The sequence below is a fragment of the Desmodus rotundus genome, chromosome 6 (assembly GCF_022682495.2).
Source record: "Desmodus rotundus isolate HL8 chromosome 6, HLdesRot8A.1, whole genome shotgun sequence".
Taxonomy (NCBI): domain Eukaryota; kingdom Metazoa; phylum Chordata; class Mammalia; order Chiroptera; family Phyllostomidae; genus Desmodus; species Desmodus rotundus.
The window spans coordinates 258,814-275,984 of record NC_071392.1 but is presented as its reverse complement, the minus strand read 5'-3'; the positions used below and the strand labels follow the sequence as shown (position 1 = coordinate 275,984).

The 17,171-nt window shown below is 60.7% G+C and overlaps 2 protein-coding genes across 5 annotated transcripts in view; one reads left to right on the top strand and one right to left on the bottom strand.

The window, feature by feature from the left end:
• Positions 1-3,716, top strand: part of CAMK2B (calcium/calmodulin dependent protein kinase II beta) — a 51,291-nt gene extending 47,575 nt beyond the window's left edge. For all 3 annotated transcript variants that reach the window (XM_045197384.2, XM_045197386.2, XM_045197385.2), the window contains 4 exons: positions 2,781-2,856; positions 2,968-3,062; positions 3,230-3,464; positions 3,584-3,716. In XM_045197384.2, coding sequence (XP_045053319.1) covers positions 2,781-2,856; positions 2,968-3,062; positions 3,230-3,462 — 404 coding nt within the window. In that variant the 3' untranslated portion in view covers positions 3,463-3,464; positions 3,584-3,716. The remainder of the gene's footprint in view (positions 1-2,780; positions 2,857-2,967; positions 3,063-3,229; positions 3,465-3,583) is intronic.
• A 3,411-nt stretch (positions 3,717-7,127) lies between these two features.
• On the bottom strand, positions 7,128-16,864 carry YKT6 (YKT6 v-SNARE homolog). Of its 2 annotated transcripts, XM_053926777.2 has the most exons (8): positions 16,592-16,864; positions 13,839-13,973; positions 13,411-13,493; positions 11,902-12,002; positions 10,949-11,053; positions 10,619-10,684; positions 9,110-9,211; positions 7,128-8,651 (listed from the first exon to the last, which is right to left on the bottom strand). In XM_053926777.2, exons 1-8 carry the CDS (start codon positions 16,693-16,695, stop codon positions 8,616-8,618), a joined length of 732 nt encoding a protein of 243 aa, XP_053782752.1. In that variant the 5' UTR covers positions 16,696-16,864; the 3' UTR covers positions 7,128-8,615. The 2 variants fall into 2 exon arrangements, with proteins under 2 accessions (XP_053782752.1, XP_053782753.1); XM_053926778.2 differs by lacking the exon at positions 13,839-13,973 and having other exon boundaries at positions 16,592-16,850.
• Between the last annotated feature and the right edge of the window lie 307 nt (positions 16,865-17,171).

The following is a 17,171-nucleotide window of genomic DNA, read 5'->3' as shown; positions in this document are numbered from 1 at the left end:
TCCCATCCGAGTCCCAGGCTTCCCAACAACCTGAGGGCAAGCGTCCCCGGCTGACAGAAGAGGCGGGCCAGCCTGGCGAAGGGGCTATCTGGGGCTGAGACCTGCTTTCCGTGGGCCTGAGCCGGTGCGTGCTAGAGCCGAGCGCCCTTCTCCAATCTGGGGACCAAGGCCTGCCTATCCAGCACTGGGGCCCAGGCCCAGGGCGTCATCCGGGCGGGCTGGGGCCCCTCCTTTCGCTGCTGTGCGCCTGCCAGCTGCCCCAGCCCGCAGCAGGGCCAGTGCTCACTGCCACAGGCCGGGTCCCCATAATCAGGGATTACGCACAATCCTGCTTGACCCTGTGCAGCTGTCTGGGGATGGCCGGAGGGCCTCTGGCCCCCTGACAAATGCCAAGGGACAGGGTTGGTGCCAGCAAGGAGTCACCGGGGTCCCCCAGGACCCTTTGCCAATGGTTGGGCTCCCTGCGCGGGGCCCCAGTTCACTCTGGGGAGGCGGGACTGTGTGCAGGGCCCCCCAGGGCCAGGATGTGTGTGTGTGTGTGTGTGTGTGTGTGTGTGTGTGTGTGTGTGTGTGGAGTGCGGCTGCCCCTGTCCCCCAGACTCGAGACTTCTAGGTTTGTGCTGTGAGCTCGGAAATGTCCTTCCGTTTGCTCAGTGCTTTCTCTTTACGCTGACTCCCGATTTTAATGACAACTTATCTAAAACCCGCAATATTTTACCCGTGAGTGGGAGATCGGCTCACTTACAGTGTAGGGGACAGTACCATCGCACTGGAAACAAGACAGGGAAGTGCCACCCAGCTGCCTCTGCTTGGCCATCAGTTCTGTGGGGTGGGGGCGGCTCCTGCCCTCTGAGAAGTCGGGAGATGAGCAGGATCAGGTGGGAGGTGGGGGCTCCAGAGCAGGGGCTGGACTTGGTCCTGGGCCAAGGGGCGCCCTGGATGGGACACAGCAGGTGCTGGTGACTGTGGCAGGGAGGTGGCAGGGGTACCAGAGGACCGGGGGCGCTCAGAATTGGAAATCGCCCAGGCAGAGGACAAAGAGGTGGGCTGGATGCTGGGGACCCACTGCGACCCTAAAGGGTCATGCATTTCTGCTCAGCAATCAGGAGTGATCGGGACAGAGCCCTGCAGGCAGACAGAGCCTGGGGTTCTGGAGCCCTTGGCCACCCTCCTAGATGCCAGCCTCCAGGGCCAACCAGGCAGGTGGGCTTCTGCAGTGACAGCCCCGAGCCCAACCCTGCTGGTGTCCGGACACAAGCCTGGTGGTAAAGCAAAACAGGACAGTAGCCTAAGTGCAGTGTTTACGGGCCGGTGCAGACATGCGCACACACAGACACGTGCACACATTCCCACAGGACACACGCATGTACGCACCCAAGCCCTTGGGGCTCACAGCACGCCTGCGCTCACACACAGCACGAAGCATCTTCTGCCGTGGACTCAGCCCCCCTCCAGGGGGCATCCTGGGGGAGGAAGTGCCCATTCAGCCCCAGTGGTGGTGGGAGGGTGGACGGGCAGTGAGCAGGGGCCATGGGCACAGGCTTCTGAACACTAAGTGCTTGGGGCATCGAGTCCACGGATCCACACACGCATGTGCCGTTCCCGGCAGCTGGAGTGGAGACCTGCTGGTGCCCATCCCACATGGTGGCCGTGCAGCAGGCCGTGGTCCCAAGTGCACAGACGCACAGCAGGGGCAGCCTTGACCTGCGGGTCTGGGGAGGCTTCCTGGGACCCTGTTTTCAGGCCACTTCTTGGGTCTGTGTTTACCACCAGCACACCATCGCTTTCAGAAGTCCCCACAGTGTGTGCCTCTGTGTGCACGTGTGTGTGAGGGTGTGTGTGAGTGCACATGAGCACATCTGTGCAGGGACGCGGTGCAGCACTCTGGCACCGGCAACGATGTAAGGTTTTATTTCTTTGAAACATCTAGAGCAAATAAGACAATGTTCAGATTTGAGTCTGCAGGCTGTGGGATGAATTAATCTCTCTCCTTCCACATGCTTAAAATTTTTTGCATGAGAATAAATTGTACTTGGAGACAAAGGGGCCCTGGGCGACCACCCTGGGGGCCAGACCTGTCTAGCACCAGAGGCCAAATCAGTGGGAGCCCAGAGGCCCGGGTGGACTGCACAGGATGGACAGGTGGTGTGCTGGCTGGCACCTGGGCCCAGGACTGCAAGCTGGTGGCCACCGGCAGAGGTGGAGGCCAACACCTGGTCCGCCGGCACCCAGGGAGAGAGGGGCTGAGGCCCCCACACTCTGCTCTCCCCTCTGCCTGGTCCCTGCACCCCTGCTCCTGGCCTTTAGGCAGAGGCCTCACCAGAGCCCCCAGCCCCTTTCCCCCTGTGTGACCCAGCCCTTCACTGTCCCCCAGAAGGAGCTGTTGGCTTTGGGGAGGGCCTTGAGAGTGAAGCCCAAGTGGGCCGGACCAGGAAGGCAGGTCACAGTGCTCAGCAGCAGAGGGCCCAGGGGTACTGCCAGGGGGACTGAGGTCAGACGCTGGGGTGTGGCAGGTGCTGTTCTCTCTTTCTGCATTTTCCAGACCATGGATGGAATTTTCTGTTCTTCATAGGCATTTTGTTTGTGACAGACAAGGGAGAAGCCTGCTGGACTTGAAAATGTAGAAGCCGTGGTGGCCTTGGAGGGCATGGGCTGAGCTGGACAGTTGGGGCACCAGACCTCAGGGACCCCCCCCTGAGAGGAGAGGCGGGAGGGGCGGGGGCTGCATGGGGGCGACCACTGCGCAGGGGCCGAGGGTCACCCGGCCTGTGTCTCTGCAGCACGGAAGCAGGAGATCATCAAGATCACTGAGCAGCTCATCGAGGCCGTCAACAACGGGGACTTCGAGGCCTACGCGTGAGTCGGGGCCTGTGTGGGTCCTGGGGTCACCTGGGTGGGCTGTGAAGGGGGGCTGGACGCCCTGGGCGGGTGCAGAGGGGCCTCTCCTCACCTGGGTCTGCCCCCCAGGAAAATCTGCGACCCAGGCCTGACCTCGTTTGAGCCTGAAGCTTTGGGCAACCTGGTCGAAGGGATGGACTTCCACAGGTTCTACTTCGAGAACTGTGAGTGCGGAAGCTGGGGCGGGGGCGGGGGTGGGGGTGGGTGGGTAAGGGGCAGTCGGGAGCCCAGGGAAGCCCACACACTCCGTGCCCAGAGTCCCAGGCAGGCGCGGGGTGGCCCAGGGTCGAGTGGCCGCGTCAGGGCTGATCCCCGGCCGGCCCATCCGCAGTGCTCGCCAAAAACAGCAAGCCGATCCACACGACCATCCTGAACCCGCACGTGCACGTCATCGGGGAGGACGCCGCCTGCATCGCCTACATCCGCCTCACGCAGTACATCGACGGCCAGGGCCGGCCCCGCACCAGCCAGTCCGAAGAGACCCGCGTGTGGCACCGCCGCGACGGCAAGTGGCAGAATGTGCATTTCCACTGCTCGGGCGCGCCGGTGGCCCCGCTTCAGTGAAGGTGAGCGCGGCGTGGGGCGGGGCCTCGGACGGGAGGGGCTTCGGCGGGGGGGCGGAGCCTCCGTGCCCGCAGCCACCTCTGCGTGTGCGCGAGCGCTGACCCCGCCCTCGCCGTTGCAGAGCCGGACGGATGGTGTTTGGCGCCCAGCCGCCTCGGCGCACGGCCTGCCTGTCGCATGTTTGTGTCTGCCTCTTCCTCCCCTGGTGCCTGTGTCTGCAGAAAACCAAGACCAGATGTGATTTCTTTTTAAAAACAAGATGACAGTAACAACCACACACAAAATGTCGGATGAAATGGGAAAAAAACTAAACAAAGGAAAAAGCTGTAAAAATGACTGGCATTTGTGGGGCTTCGAACCTACTGGCCATTCCCTACCCGAACTCCACCTGTCTGTTCGCTCCTGGCCTCCCGACCGCCGGTGGTGAACTTGTCCACAGGGCGGCGCCCGTTGCCCTGCCGTGTTTGTTCGAAGGGGCCCAGCCCTCTGCCCTGTGCGCAGTGGGTAGTGTCCGGTGTCGTCTGGGGGCGCTGCGGGGGCCGCGGGCCTGAGCGCAGCTGTTCCCTCTGCTTCTTTTCCCTTCCTCTCCCCCAACCAAGAAGGCGGGTGTGGGCCCCTCCCATGCCGGCGCCCACGTGCCCCAGCGTGGACGCGCCATGTGGAGGCTGGGCCAGCCCCCCAGAAGGACCAGTCACGAGAGGAGTCTCTGGGGCCCAGGGCTCTGGCCCTCCTAGGGGCAGGAGGTGCAGATGGGCACGCCTAGCGTCAGACTCAGGCAGGCTACACATGGGCGGGGAAGACACCCTTGGCAGCAGCCCACGGGGCCTTCTGCCAACACAGGGGCAGGGGCTCAAGGGCTTGTTCCTGAGGCAGGAAGGAGGGTTCTGAGGGCGCAGTGGCTCCTGGGCTCTGGCAGTGCTGCGGGAGGGCAGGGCAGGACAGAATCCCCTCGCCAGGCTTCAGGAGGCTGCAGTGTGTGCCGCGGACCCTGAGCGGGGAGGAGGCGCAGGGCTCCCCACAGTGAGGCTCAGGGACGGCCTGTGAGGTCAGATGGCTGCGGAGAGCAGCCAGGGGTGCGCGCGGGTCTGACGGGGGCTGGTCACAGTGATGTGAGGCCCAACTCCTCCCCCTTCGATTGTCATTGTTTGTTTTCAACAAGGGTTCTTTTCATCTTCCCTCACAAATCAAGCTGGGGGGGAGTCACGGAGTGGGGACAGGACAGAGCACCTGCTCTCCAAGGAGACTGTCCATCGTCAGACACTCATAGTGGACACTCACCTGCCCGTCTACAGCAGTGTTCAGGACAGCTGTCCCCACCCATGTTCATGGGGTGAGCATCTGCCAGGCTCCCTGGGTATGAGGATGGGCAGCACGCTGCAGGGCTCGCCACGGACAGTGTGTGGCCTGGCCACCCTCACCTCCTGGGGCCTCCTCCCGCCTCTCCCACTCCTCGTTATCTCTACGGAGCTGCCTGTCTGGGTTAATTTGGGGATTTTTTTCTGGGGGATAGTTCTTTTGCATGACCCCCAAGAGCAAGCCACACCCGCTCTCCTAGCTAGATGTCCGCGGTGTGGCCTCGCCGGCCCGCCCTGCAGAGGGTCGGCTGCCGCGGTGCTGGCCGGCTTTCCTCCTCTCTTTTTGCTGAGTTTCATTGTCTTTTCTTTCTGAGCCTTGTAAGTGTCCAAAAAATTATTTTGTTCTGTCTCGGGAAACTGCAAATAAAAGAAAAACAGGACAAACTGCTTCCTGTGCAGCTGGGTGCTTTATGCTGGGACCCTGCCCCTACACCCTGGCCCCTCCAGGTGGAGGCCCCCAGCTGGCCCTGGCCACAGAGGCTGAGTCTGGACCTCCCTGAGCCTGTCAGGGGTGGAGAGCCCACCCAGGGGTGCCTCTGCGCAGCCACAGGCCACAGCTCCAACAGCTGCTCCCCCCACGCCCCCACCTCTCTAGTCACCCCAGTAGCCTCCGAAGTGGGGCTGGAGGGCACCTTTCTGTGGGAGGATTCCCCAGGCCCGTGCTCCACTGTCCTGCTGAGGCACCCCTCTACCCACAGTGCCACCTTTCTGTTCTGCTCACCACCAGCACAACTCTGGCCTGCTCGTATGAGCCCATGTGCTGGGGCATGCAGACACCACACAGTCCTGACCAGTGTCAGACACCAATGCCATGCACAGCACAGCAGTGGCTGCTGGGATGCAAAGACGAGACGGTAGGTGATGACAAGGGGGGCCATGACAGGCTTCTCAAGGAGGTCCGGATGACAGGACCTCCAGCAGAAACCTGTGGACAGAGGGATGCCAGATGCTGAGCCAGGGGTGGCTAGACTGAGGGAGGTGGTGTGACGCCTGGGAACAGGACTAGGCATGCCCCAGGCCTCCCACTGCAGCTGCCCCAGCATGAACATGCCCTCCGATACCCCCAGACTTTTCCGTCCTTGGCTCTGCCCCACCCTCTGTGCCCCTGGCCTGTTCCTCAGGAAGGATGTGTCACCCCACTGCGTCCCTACAGTACAGGGACACGAAGCCTGCAGGGACCTCCCTTAGGAATACCCACTTTCAGCCTGTGCCAGTTGTTAGCACTGACCATATAGCTGTGTGGCCTGACTGGCCACCTGGCCACCTGGCTGGAGGCCCTCTGATCATATGGCTGCACCCTCGGCCCCGCTGCAGGCCTCTTGGCCCACCTCCCTCCCAGACATGCCCTTCTGTGGAGATGGGGGCTTCCCCTGCCCCTGACCCCAGGCCCAGTGGCTATCTGTACTTCATGTCATGCACTTTCCTGGGACAGAAACACAGGCTTCAGATCCATCCTAGACACCAGACATGCCTACCCCATGGGGCTGACAGGCACCCCAGGGACATCCGCAGGCCACCACCTCCAGCTGCAGCCCCTGGTGGCAAACACCTTGCACAGGCCAGCAAGGCCCTTAATGTCAGCATCTGTGCCGGTGGGCTGCACCTGGCAAGTGTGCTCAGGTGTGTGGGCAGGAAGGAGGGCTGCACCGGGCAGCAGCACCCCAGGAGACCTGAGCTGGCTTGGGAGAAGTAGGACAGAGCCTGGGAACACAGCCTCACGGCAGAGTATCTCCTGGACCTGAGGCCTATCTGCTGTAATCAGAGGCACCGTCCCAACCAGGCTCCCTGGGATCCTGAACCCTGAGTGGGACGTCTCACTCTGGCGTGTGCAGGGTAGGCCTGTGGGCAAGGCCAGCACCTTGGGCAGAGGGAGGTCAGCGAGGGCCTGCACCCATCACTGGCAAGTAGCACCTGCTTTGGGCAGAGCTGCCAGGTCTCAGCAGGAAAAGCTGGCCTTCTCAGCCCTGCCAGGGGCCAGGGCTGCCTCTGATCTTGACGGTGGTGGTGAGCTAAGAGCAGGGCCCCTGGCCAGCAATGAACCAGGCTGCCAAGTCTTCACAGAGCTCTACCGGCCAGCGGCCAAGCTTGTTCCCCAAACTGGGGCCAGATGCCCCAGCCCACAAGGGGGCCCTGTACACCTGCAGGGCCCGGCTCCCCCCTCACCTGGTTCCTGCTGGGTCTTGGTGGAGGGCTGGGCGGGGGGAGAAAGGCTACAGCCCGGGCCTCCACATCTGCCCAGCAGTGTGCACAGCACAGAGGGGTGGCTCCCTGAAGAAGGGGCCTCTGAGGCTTAAACAAAGCACAGGACCATTTTGGAATTTCAAAAGACAATTTTATCCAGATAGGAACTTGTCAAACAAGACAGAAAAGTTAGGCAGCAATTACTAAAATACACTCTTAGCCAGATGACATTAGAATGACATGAACAGGGGACAAGATGGCACAGGGCCTGAGCTGGGCCCCCACTTGCTCCCCCGCAATCCCACCTGTGCCCCATGTCCTCCCCATCATCCAGGACCTGAACTATCTAAGTGGGGTCACAGCCACCTCAGGTGCCAGTGAGCAGGACAGGCCTGCACTGCCCGGGGCACATCCAGGAGGAAAATCACATGGCTGGCTACACAGAGGTGGACAGGCCAGCAGCACCCAGAGGACAAGAGCAGCCAGGAGGTAAACCTGTCAGGGACGAGGCACTCAGAAGCCATAGATCCTGTTTTCTGGCCCAAGCAAGAGATTTCAGAGCTGCCAGCACTTCCTGCTGGATCAGTGGACCTTTGGGTCAGGCAAGAACCAGCACATCAGGGAAGGGCCCCTGTAAAAGAAACCACAGTGGCCACCATCCCAGCAAGGGCTTCCTGGGGCCCAGTCCTCAGGGTGCACCTTGTCCTCAGGCAGCCCAGTGGGGCAGGGAGAGGCAGTGTGGGACCTGGCAGGCCGAGGGTGGCCGTCACCTGCTGCGTTTTCCTGCTGCGGGGGTCAGGTCGGGGTGGGGGGGGGCGTACAGGCCTCTGACCACAGGTGGAGTGTTAGGAGCCCTTGGGTTGGCTGGCACCTACTCTTGATGCCCAGTAGCAGTAGCCACAGGAAACGCCACTTGCTAAGACAGGCAGGCCCCCGGTGGTTGCCAAGACAGGCTTGTCACCAGAGGCACACACCTGTGATCCTGATGTTCAAGGTCAAAGTGCAGGTCAGATGAGGTGTCCTGCCCCCAGCAAAGACCCTCCAGGGCACCTGTGTGGAGCTCCATGGAAATGTTCGCAGAAACACAAACCATGTTGCAGACCTGGTGAGGCCCAGTGACCGTCTCGCCTTTGCCTCAGCACCGACCCACTGGCCCCACCCCCAGTGGCCCTGTGCCTCCCCAGGAGCGCCAAGCGTGCACCTGCCCATCGCCCCCTGTCCCCGTGGACCGGGAACCCATTACTGAAGTGCTGACACAGTTAACAAGTAAAACCCAAAGGCTGCTGGGGACCAGCAGAGCCGGCCCTGACCCAGGGCTGTAGGGGTTAGAAATGACCCCTTTGGCCTTAGCAGGAGTCCAGAGTGTTTATGGTTTCATTTGGCCCAGAATTACACCTCTGGGGGCCTCAAGTCATCTTTCAAAAATTACTAGACACATGAATTTGAACATGCCCCGCCCCAGGTCCCTTCCACCAGCCCTCGGCTCCTCCCAGGAGCTCAAAGCAGATGATGGGTGTTTTCGCTTTGGTCTTCACGTGGCCACCAGGCTTCTTGGGGGCTGCGGTTCTGGTGTGAATGGCAGGGACTCTGCATCGAGGGGGCTTCTGTGGGCTGCAGTCACATGACTGCACAGCAGGAGTTTTGCTTCCGGGCCTAGAAAGGGACAAAGAGGAGCTGAAGGGGGGACTGAGGAGGTAGTGGTAACCTGTGCACACAGTGCAGGAGCCTGGGGATCAGAGTGCTGGGTGGGACAGAGGACTAGAAGCTGCCTGTCCTCACAGCCTCCCATGCAACCTGTCTGGGAGCAGTTCACAGCTAAGACCACTTCCTCCTCACCCCTTCCTGACACCAAGAAGGTGCCGAACACAAACAACAGGAACGGACACCAGCTGCCCACACTGTCCCCAAAAAAGGCCGCCGAGCCCTGGTCCCTGGGCCCATGACTTCTTGCTTCCCGTTCAGACACTGCAACCCCATGGGCCACCTCCCCCCCAGCCCCCTCCTGTGGGGCAGGCCTCTGCTCGCTCTGGCTGCCACAGCACCGGAGTGACATGGGTGTGCTGCCCTGCTCGCTGCCAGGGGCCCAGGGCCGAGGGAGCCAGTGCACCCACCGTTTTGTAGAAGGCTTTCGAGTGGATCCCCAGCACTTCAGATTTGGACACCAGGTCGTCTATCTTCTCCCCCCGCTCCAGCAAGGACTCCATGGTGTTGTGCTGCATGAAGGAAGTAGGAGCAATGTCTGCTGGGTGCACAGTGAGTGGCTGTAAGCCCGCGTCCAGGGCCATCAGGAGCAGCACTCCCCGGGACCCTTGCCCCTACACAAGCACCCTGGCACGTGTCCCCTGAGCATGCAACTGGACCTAATGACCTTCTTACGGAACCCAGAAGGTTCTGCCTGGCACAGAGGGCATTTCCCAATTCTGCACAACACAGGCTTGGACAGCCAGGCCAGGAGAGGCCACCTGGGTGCGTTTCCACGAATTCCCGCTGGACTGGGCTCCCCTCAAAGGGCCGTCTTCTGCAGTCCTGACCAGTCTGCTCGGGCACCTCTGCTCTCAGGCACCGTGAGCACACAGACCCGCCCCCTAGGGGGGAGGAGCCTGCGGCCCCCCAGGTGGGCACTCCAAGGGCAGACGCCAGGCCCTCTGGACCTGAGCCCGCACACGTGAAAAGATGTGAGTGAGGAAGGGCAAACGTCCTGGTCTGCACATTGGCCCAGTCACTCAGATTCCCACCCAAGCGACTGGATTCAGAATCGGATGGAACGAAAGGCAGCACGGCCACTGCAGCCAGAGCATGGCTGGGTGACCACAACCCGCTGGTTCTGCCCATGCAGAGCGCAGGAGCCCGGGGGCCCCGGCTCTGAGCAGGAGCAGACCCTGGAGACCGGAGAGCTTCATGTCAGGGCGTGGTCTTCCTGGGCCTTCTCTCTAGCCGCTCAGGGACCACTGGCTGCCAGGCGTTGGTGTTGGTGGGGGTGCCGTGAGCAGGGACACAGAGATCAGGACGGGCTCCCACACTGGCAGGGAGACCTGAAGTGGCAGGGCCAAGGTGGTGGCATTTGGAAAGGGCCCTGAGTGGCCTCCATGGACCAGGGAGGCTTGAGCATAGGGACCTGCGTGGTAGCGGACGGGGACCACAAGACGTGTCAGGGAGTCTACATGTCACCCTGCAGCAGACTCCAGAGCTGCTAGAGGACTTTAAGCAGAAGAGTGACAGCTTGGTGGCTGCAGCCTGTCGGGCAAGTGGAAGCAGCAGTTGTAAACCAGCAGATCTCAGGTGAAAACGTGGCGTTCCTGACAACCTGTGCACCCAGCACCCACGGGGAGGCGCCTGCCCACTCTGAGACAGGCAAGGGGGCCCGAGGGCTGGTGGGGCAGAACCACTGAGCTGAATGTCTCTGCTGGGGACTGCCCAGGGAGTGGGGATGGAAAAGGGCCAGGCTGGCTCCCAGCTTTGTCCCTCGTGCAGTCAGTGCCACTCACGGGGTGAGAAGGGACAGACTCAGGAGGTCTGGCTTCCAGGCTGCAGAAGCCTGGGAAGAGGCGGGCCAGCACCTCTCAGAACAGCGCTTCGGCTACGACGGCATGCCGGCCCTCGCTCCCGGGCTTCCTCCTTACCAGGATGATCTTGGTCTCATCTAGTTCAGCCTGCACTTTACTCATGGGGTCAGCTTCTCGGGGATTCTAGGGAAGAGGAGCCAAAAACAAAAGCTTCAGGACTAGAGAGGCCACATGGAAACAACACTCAACCAAGCAAGTAGGACACACTGTGACAGGCTACGTAAGCACACAGGACAGAGAAGTGACAGCTGGCTGGGGAGCCAGGGCTCCAGGTCCTCATGGAGTTCCTGCAGTTTTCACAGAGACCTCGACCTCCAGCCTGTCAGGAAGTCACCCAGGGCCACAGCTACAGGCCAGAAAGTTTCCCATGGCTCTGGGCCACCCCACCTGGTATGTGCTCAGGTAGCCATCCAGCGCTGTGTAGTTGATGGTAGCAGGGGAGCCAACTGGCCAATCGGTCCTGTCGACCTGCCTAGAGAAATCATCCAGCACCTGCAAGACAAAGGAGCTCAGTGACCCCCCGTGCGTACCATGCCCACTGCAACAGGACTCGCCCCCAAGAGGCTCTCAGGCCCCCAGGGCCTGGGGGAGGGCCAAAGCACACAGCCAGCGCACAGGGAAGTCCAGACTCAGGCTCGTCCTTCCCGAGCACTCCGGGCACTCAGAGCCAAGTGCACCCAGCCGAGACAAACCCCAGCTGGTGAGGACAGAGGCATCAGACTTCTAAACTGCAGATTCCAGTTTTACTGAGGTTATGGACTTCCAGGAATGAGGGTACTAGTCCTAGTTCTCCAGCCAATTCTTCCAAAAGGAAAAATTTAAGCCATCACCAGATTTCAGGTGCTCCTGAGTGTATCAGTCCTTTGGAGGACATGACATGGCAGTGTCTTCAAGGACTTCATAATTAGCATCTCACAAAGACCAAACATGCAGGTGCGGAGCCCACAGCAGGGAAGGGAGCCACTGGCACTGTAGGACGGGTCAGGAGGCGCCCGGTGTACGCAGAGAGGACTTGGCAGAGGGGGCAGGGCAGAGGCAGGGAAGAGCTGGAGTCAGGTGTGGCTCAGGAGGAAATGGAAGCCACACGGGCTGAGAACTTGCCCACCGGTGACCCAGGACCTATGTCCCAGAGGAGAGATGCCGCCACTGAGGGGCAGGCCAGGAGTGTCACAGTGGCCCTGGGACACGGGCCTGGACGGAGGGCAGTAATCAGGGCCACAGAGGGCAGATGGGGAGGGCAGGGGAAAGCTGAGTGCAGGCCGACTTTGGACACATGACCTCCCCCAGGCCTCAGGCACAGCCGTCACCCTGGCCCCAGGACAGCTGGGCTGCAGACTCACCTTCTCCAGCAAAGTGAAGGCCACCCGGGATGGGTACTCGCCATCAGCGATGACCACACCTGCCAGGCCATCGCTGCGCACATAGACGTGGCACAGGTAGTCTGAGGAGACACACAGAGGGACCTTTCACCTGCCAGCCGAAGTGTCACCATGCTGGGCTGCTGCCTTTTGGGTCGATGAAACCACGCTGCAGACCAGCCACACTCCCGAAACAAGGCTGGTGGGTGGGCGCTCTGCAGCACAGCTCGGTGGGACGCACACAGGGTGGTGCACGCAGAAGCCTGGCCATCAGCTTGGCCCAACACCTGCTTTATGACAGGGAAAGGCCCCGAGAGTCGATGTGCAGACCCAGGGTCTGGGGCCCTGTGTCCAGGCACAGCCCTGAGCTCTGGGCCAGGCCTGGCAGCATCTCGGGGAGAGGCATCCCCCTAAGGCCCTGCTCCCAAACTGAGGAAACCTGGTAGTCAAAGCAGCCCCGCTCTCTTTAAAAGCCCTGTTGTTAAGAAGTCAGCTCTCCAGGCCTCATCTGGGGAGGGCAGGAGGGGCAAGGAGTGAGGCCCATCCAGAAAGAGCCTGGCCACTGCGGGCCGGGTCTGCGGGGCCACGGCCTGTCGTCAAAGCATCAACGACAGTCCACACAGGGACTTCTGCCTGACACCCACAGCCCCCAGGGTCAACTGCTGTCGGGGGAAAGGACTGTGGCTGGTGAGTGAGTGCTTCTTGCTTCTAAGGCTCCTAGCCTCAGGACTCTGAAGCTGAAACAGGAAAACGAACTAAGGAGCTAAGGAAGGCCGACAGCCCCGAAGTCAGAGGTGGGTGGAGACAGATGCCGGCAGGGTCGAGGGGCCAGGCGCTCACCGCCGACATGCTCCAGGCGTCCCCCACAGTGAGACAGACCCCAGCATGGGGACGAAGCATACACGCTGCACAGAAGCTGGGTCAGGGCCTGAGGAAGTGGCGGGAGGTGCCAAGTGGGGAAGGCAGACACGGCCCCAGGGGGCGGAGAATCCTCACACGTTCACAGCCCAACTGCGCCGGCAGGACAGGAGCACACAGGCCGCACACAGGACACAGACGTGACACCGCCTGCGGTGTCACTGGTGCCAACACCGTCGAGATATCCCCTCCACCCCCGGGGCCATGGTCCGAGCAACGTGCGACACGCCGTTTCTGCCTAAAGGTCGCTCACCCCTTCCTCACCTCTCAAATAAATGCCTAACACTTCTCACGGGGAGCCTGGACTACGAAGAAGCAAAAGTTAACGCCTTTAGGTTCCTGGTCAAAACCTAGGGAGCACAGGACATAGAGGTTCCTGGGTCAGGCGACCAGAAGTGGTTTTCTGAGACGCCTCAGCTGGACACCAATGGTGGGCCCAGAACTTTGTGCAAACAGGAAGAGGAGGAGGATGGGAGAGAGACCAGGCCAACCACTCCTTCACGAGGCAATGGGCTGCCTGAGGCATGGTGGCCAGGCCAGCACCCACGGGGCAGGGGGGGGGGGCGCTCTTACCTTGTTCTTTGACAGAAGCTCTGCTGCCTTTCGCTGAGCGCTCCACAATCAGCTGGCTTGTGAAGGTCATGAACTCCTGAACACTAAGAAACACAACACATATCACCTACTCCTGTTGCCTCGGCCCCAACACAATGGAAAGTGACCCAAGCTTATCTACAAGGTGACATTGCTCCTGGGCTCGAGTCCCTTCCCTCACAACCACAGACAAATAATAAACCCTCTATAAGTGAACAGATCCAGACAGTTACGAATTATCACAACCATTCAAACGACATCTGTTTGCTACCCAGCTCACCCCAACCACCCACTTCCAGACTTCTGGGGCGTTTCTACAGGCTATCGTCAGTGTAACAACTTGGTCAGAGTATGGTCTGGGACATAGTGGCGAAGCAGAAGCCAGCTCCTAGTCTCAAGGCCCCACTTACTTCCAGGAAGTAGGACAGATAAAAACTGCACTGGAAAAACACAGAGAACAACTGTTCGGCAGGTGCGCAGCTAGGTATGGCCATGGCATGCCCACAGTGGAGGCTGAGTCCCCCGCGGCACCAGTGCTTGGAGCTCTGGAAGAAGTGCAGGGCAACGGCTCGGAGATGAAACGCGGCGGGAACAAGGGCTGAGGGGGTTGGGGGGTCAGGCCAACACTGACCGCATGCTCGACAGTGATCCCATACGAACCTCCAGGAAGATTCACAGTGAGTTTCGCAGAAGCATTTGCAGAGCTCAACGGGCTCCGCAAAAAAGTACTAAAACACGTAACCCAACGGTCCCCACCGACAGAGGAGTGGCCGCGGTGCACCGTCTGCGCACAAGCAAGCCCGTGGCGCCACAAGGGCTCAAACCGAGCAAATCACCACCGACGTCGTTCTGGAGAGTGAGCCCCCTCAAGAAGAGCCTTGGGCAGGTCTTCAGGAGATATCCCAGGAGAAGCAGGTTGTCACGGCAGGTGACATTTCCGTGAACATTACTGCCCCGAAGACTGTCCACGGGGACAGGAAGTGGACGTGGGAGACAGGGACGCTGACGATCCTGATGCTGAGCAGACCTAAGATGTGTGCATCTGTGTCTCAGTTTTTAACAAAAAAAGTTTAAAAGTTAAAACCATTAAAAACGTATAGAAAATAGCTTCTGGAGTGAGGACACAAATAGGATGTTTTTGTACAGCTGTACAATGTGCCTGTGTTTTAAGCTAAGTGTGATTACAAGCATCAGGTGGAAAAACTGAGAACTTTATATATTAGGAAAGTTACACTAAGGTCAATGCGTTACTGAAAACACAAGTTTGACATAGATTGGTGCGGCCCGGGGGGCTGGTGTCCAGGTGCAGCCCCGGCCTCATGTTCTCTCACCACCGACCCCAGACTCGCCCGGAGCCACTCACCCCAGTCCTGCAGCCCCCACTCAGGGCCGGCGCCCTGCACAGGCGCGCCACACTGATCTTCTGTACCTTGTTTCCACTGCGCTTTTCTGTGTTTCGACGTGTTCACACACACAAACACTCGCCACCCTGCCACAGCCGCCCACAGCCTCCCGCACAGCATGGCCCCGCTGTCCAGGCACAAGCACGCTCACGGTGTTCGCACAGTGACAGTCGACTAAGGACACATTTCTGAGCATGTCTCCCTGTCGCTAGGTGACACATGACTGTGATTCCTTAGAGAAGTCTCCCAATAAGAAGTCCTTGCAGTAAAACCGTGAAGAGACAGAGGCGAGGGCAGCACAGTCATCAGACAAAGAACTGTACGGAGGGCTGGGAAAGTGGGGAGACCCTGGGGACGTGTTAAGCGTGGGGCCCGACCATCCTCCGGTGGGCGGGATGGAAGGGAGGGGCCCCGTGAGAAACACAAAGAGCCCGCTGCAGCACGAGCTGCGGGGGTGTCAGTCCACCATCTGACACGGCCCGCACAGCCCCAGCCGGCAAGGTGTCAGTAACGCCGAGGACCTCCAGCGTTCACTCGCAGGGAAGAACAGAAAGCGTCGGAGGAGCCGACTCAGCACAAGGGCAGAAAAGCAGCCACAGGGCAGAGCATAGGGGCCAAGGCCCAGAGAGCCAAGTATCAGGAAGACACTTCAAGACTGACCCAAAAGAAGCAGGAAGCTTCAACAAAAAAAAGAAATCGTTTCAGATCCTGCCAGCAAGCCACTCTCATCAAGAACAACACTGCCCCGCACGGCCGTGGCAACAGTCCCGGCGGCAGACCGCAGCTGGCCTGGAGACGGTGACCGCAGCACACGCTGCAGGGTCCCTCTCCTCTCCTTCTGGGCCTGGGTCCCCTCACCTCCCGCAGATGGGCTGTGAGTGTCTGTCCTATTTCCAAACCCACCTGCCTGTAGTACATGCCCCAGAAAGGTTCAGGGGAGTTCAACCCCCGGCCTGCGGGCTGTATGTGTCCCAGGATGGCTACAAATGCGCCCCAACACAAACTCGTCAGTTTACTTAAAATGTGATGAGATTTTTTTGTGATTTCACGTCACAGCGTATTTAATGCCTGAGACAACTCTTCTTCCTCAAATATGGCCTGGCAATGCCAAAAGGTTGGACACCCCTGGAAAAGCTTGAAGCCCTACAAATGCCCAGCTTGCTTCCTTCCAGGTCTTGGTGTAGAACGCTTTTGTACCAGGGGCCCCACGTAAGAGGCGCACAATTTGGGTTTGAGTCCTGGCTGGCTGTGGTGTGCTCTCTTGGGGCCTCAGCGAGGCCACCCATAAATGAAGGGTCCGCCAGCACTTCTCACAGGGAGCTGCTGGGATACATAGACTCTCAAGACGTGGCAGGCCAGTGCCGGAACCCGACCCTGCCTGAGAAACACCGGTTTAAAATACAGACTTCTACGCCTCCACCTCCTAGTTCAGACACCCCGACGCGAACCTGGGGAATCTGCGTTTTCAAAGTCCCCCTGTAATTTTTACAGGGCAGTATTGTGAAAATCACCGAGTTCACAAGTCTTCGGGATGGCCTAAGCCTCCATGAGCGCCAGGATGGTCACTGGGAGGTGCGGCCCGCGGACAGTACCAAGAAGATGCTACCGCCGGTCTTCTCAGGCCACCCCCGTCCCCCGCCCCCTCCGCCCCAGGTGACCTCCCCAGCCTCCCCGCCCCGCCGCCTCCCGCGACACCCCGGCCTCCCTGCTCCACCCCGGCCTCCGCGACTCCCTGGTCCCCAGCCCGCCCGCCCGCTCACCTGGACCGCTGGAAGAAGCTGAAGGACGACACGTCGGAGGCGGCCTTGAGCAGCGCCGCCTTGGCCTCGCCTTTGTAGAGGACGCTCAGGCAGTACAGCTTCATGGCTCCGCCGGGGCCGCCGGCCGGCCCGCGGACCGGCTCGCACCAGCAGGCGGCCGCCGCCCCTCGAGACCCCAGCCGCCGCGGACGGATCGATCACCGCTTCCTCCTCTGGGCTCGGGGTCCACTTCCGGTTCCGGTCAGGGGCCACCGCCCCAGGCTCGCGGAGCGTGTCCACGTTGGGGCCGTGGAACGGCGGCCGGAAACACGCGGCGAGGGGCGGGGCGATAGTGCGTGTGCGCATGCGCGGGACTGAGGCCCCGCCCCGCGGAGCTGTCCGGGGTTCTCTGCCGCCTCCCGGACCGCCAGGGCCACCCTCTTGCTGGCGTGTGGATACGAGGCTCGGCCCACGAAGGGACAAGGTGGCAGTTCCCTCGGGGCCTCGGTCATCAGACGGCACCGTGCGGTCAGGAAGCGTCTTGCAGAACAGACGCGCGCACAGAGAATGATGAAGCAGCTGGGCAAAGTCCGCGGACAGG